This window comes from Ricinus communis, chromosome 3, assembly GCF_019578655.1.
Source record: "Ricinus communis isolate WT05 ecotype wild-type chromosome 3, ASM1957865v1, whole genome shotgun sequence".
Lineage (NCBI taxonomy): Eukaryota > Viridiplantae > Streptophyta > Magnoliopsida > Malpighiales > Euphorbiaceae > Ricinus > Ricinus communis.
The window spans coordinates 11,281,598-11,284,588 of NC_063258.1; the positions used below are offsets into that span (position 1 = coordinate 11,281,598).

The 2,991-nt window shown below is 42.9% G+C and overlaps 1 protein-coding gene across 1 annotated transcript; it reads right to left on the bottom strand.

The window, feature by feature from the left end:
* Positions 1-202: 202 nt before the first annotated feature.
* On the bottom strand, positions 203-1,714 carry LOC125369538. The gene is made up of 4 exons (XM_048372308.1): positions 1,694-1,714; positions 1,530-1,634; positions 690-1,023; positions 203-600 (listed from the first exon to the last, which is right to left on the bottom strand). Exons 1-4 carry the CDS (start codon positions 1,712-1,714, stop codon positions 203-205), a joined length of 858 nt encoding a protein of 285 aa, XP_048228265.1.
* Positions 1,715-2,991: the final 1,277 nt, after the last annotated feature.

Below are 2,991 nucleotides of genomic sequence, written 5' to 3' on the forward strand. Positions count from 1 at the left end.
AGGAGGTGCTCTCCACCGAGTTGGGATGCCTAGTCATCCACTCCAAATCCTGTCTAGATGACATGTCATAAACAAACTTGTAACTACCCTTCTCGGGTGTATCATAGCATGAAGTTTCAAATTGGTACAAGTTGTTTTCTTCAAATGAATAACACACATCAACATGCAAAGAAGCATGCAGAGCATCATCAATTAGTATATCCTATGGTGGCTTATCACATGCAAGACCAATCCAATCAATAGCGCAAATGGCATGAACATGGTTGGCGGGGGAACTATAAAATGGGAATAAACTAAAAGTAACACAACCATCCCCTACATTAAGCTCTAATTTTCCCTCAAATATGTCTTTTTTAGCTCCAGCCGTGGCAAGGAAAGGTCTCCCTAAAATCAAAGGCACACCATGCTTATTATCCATATCCATAACCACAAAGTCCATAGGAAATATGAAGTTATCTACCTTGACTAGCACATTCTCTAGAATCCCCCTAGGAAGCTTAAAAGAATGATTAGCTAATTGAATGCACATCCTAGTGGGTTTTGCCTCCTCCAAACTTAGCTTATTGAACATACTCGTGGGCATGACATTTATGCTAGCACCTAAATCAACTAATTGCATCATCAACACACAAGTTACCCAAAGTGCAAGGAATAGTAAAACTCCTTGGGTCGTGACATTTCTCTGGTACCTTGCTCATTCTCTACAATCCCCCTAAGAAGCTTAACGGAATGATCAGCTAATTGAACGCACAACCTAATGGGTTTTGCCTCCCCTAAACCTAGCTTATTGAACATACTCGTGGCCATGACATTTATGCTAGCACCTAAATTAGCTAATGCATCATCAACACACAAGTTACCCAAAGTGCAAGGAATAGTAAAACTCCCTAGGTCGTGATGTTTCTCTGGTAACTTGCTCTGAAACACTACTGAGCACTCTTCATTAAGCTTAACATATGCTACCTCCTCCAGCTTGCTTTTGCTACTAAGTATGTCCTTCAAGAACTTGGTATACTTCGGCATCTGCTTCAATACATCGACAAAAGGCAAGTTAATATGCAGTTAGAACAAGGCTTTTTTCGAATAAGCCAATTCATTTGGGACCCTGCAGATCCACTCTTTTTCCTATTCAAAGATCAACCCCTTGTCTCTGTGTTTTCACATCGAGAATTCTTTGCAGATGAAGAGATGTCAAAGGGGCTTCTTACTTCCCAAACGGATCCTCCTACATCTATATATAAATGCTGGTTTATCAAGAATACGCAAGAAAAACACTTCGAAGAAATGGGAGCAGGTTTGAAAAAGGATCTTAGAGTGTCTAAGGTGGGGCCAGGAGGGTCTGGTCTCTTAACGCCTTCTTTTTTCTTCTGATCGGAGTTATTTCAAAAAGACTTGCCGCGGTAAGGAAGAAGGGGAGAACAAGCACACTTGGAGAGCGCAGTACAACGAAGAATTGTATGCTGCGTTCGGGAAGGATGAATTGTCTAAAAAATATTCAAAAGCTTACTAAACTGCTCTTATGTTTCTACTTGCTTCAGTCTAGCAGGATAAGGAATCTTGGGTTGATACTCCTTGACTGGGAATGGTTTCACCTTTTGCCTCTCAGGTTCCTTAACCTTACTGCTCGCCTCAACCTGCACATCAATAGTGGAATCGTTAGAAAAAGGCTTAGAAGGAGTTGAAACTAACTTACCGGAATGCAAAGTGATGGCATTCACGTGCTCTCTCGGGTTAGACTCAGTGGTGCTGGGGAGCGCTCCTTGTTGCCTCTCAGACAACATCTTAGAAATCTACCCAATCTGACTTTCTAAGTTCTAAATGGATGCTTGCTGATTTCCAAGAGCAATGTCGGTCTGTTGGAACCTCGTCTCAGTCGACGTGAGAAACTTCATCATCAGCTCCTCCAAGTTAGATTTCTTTTCGGCTGGTGGAGGAAGCTCTGATGGTCCAGCCTACTGCTGCAGCTGTGGTGGTTGCTAATGCAGTCTCTAAAAGCCTGGTGGACCCTGGGCATGATTAATGCGCCAACTAAAATTGGGGTGATTTCTGCACCCAGGATTGTATGTGCTGCTATAAAGGTTGTTCTGCTGCCTGGGTGTATTCCCCATGTAATTAACCTATTCACGGTCAGTAGAAACAATAAATGAAGTAGAGGAGCTAGCAAACATACCTCCTGCATTACAGTTTGCATCGCGGTGCAGGCCACCGCAAAACTCGCGGCTGATTTGGGCTGCTTGAACTGGGCATCTGAAGTTGGTCTAATTTCTTGGTCAGAAGCTCCACTTGAGCTGCCAGGGCTACTGTGGAGTCTAACTGGTTGACCATTCCCTGCTTGACTGGCCGACTCCTAGAGGATTGCCACTAGTAGTTGTTCATGGCCATCTCCTCTATCAGATTTTGCACCTGCTCCGGCGTCTTGTTGTTCAAGGCCCTACTGTGCTCAACCTTGGAATGCTAGTCCTTGCTCAATTTGATGGATTCTGGTCCATAATTGCACGTATTTCCCTCCATTACTGATAATGTCCCTTGATAATGACCTGAAACGTGAAAGGAACCAAAACACAGGTGATTCTGGCACAAAACAAGATAACTATGCACAAAAATGTAAACAATTGGGCATATAAATATGTATAATATGATGCACATCACTATACTCCATCAGGAGCTTATACAAACAATAGCTGGGGTTGATTCTAGGAATTTCTGTAATATTGTATGCAAAGCCCTCGGGGTACTTCCTAAGAGAGGCTAAAGTCATCTCCCTCTCCTTAGGAGTCAAATCAGTTGTAATGATCACCGACAGCTTCTCCACCTCATCCAGATAGGCATAAATCAAGTGCTTATGCAACTCCTTCAACTCTTGGGCTGATGGCTCCTCAAGTCAAAGTCTCAATTTCTGCATCCCTGACTTGTCAATATTAATAAAATGGTCGGCATACCTTCTAGGCTCATTAGTCAGCAAACAAGCAAGTTGTTCCACACCTACTCATT

What these genes read in the sequence shown, in the direction of transcription:
- LOC125369538 (XM_048372308.1), bottom strand. Translation starts at nt 1,714, where the DNA reads ATGCCATCACTTTGCATTCCG. An exon ending in ATCCTGCTAGACTGAAGCAA is followed by an intron (nt 1,024 to 1,529) that starts GTAGAAACATAA and finishes GTATTGAAGCAG; the next exon opens with ATGCCGAAGTATACCAAGTT. An exon ending in GATTGTAGAGAATGAGCAAG is followed by an intron (nt 601 to 689) that starts GTACCAGAGAAA and finishes TAGTTGATTTAG; the next exon opens with GTGCTAGCATAAATGTCATG.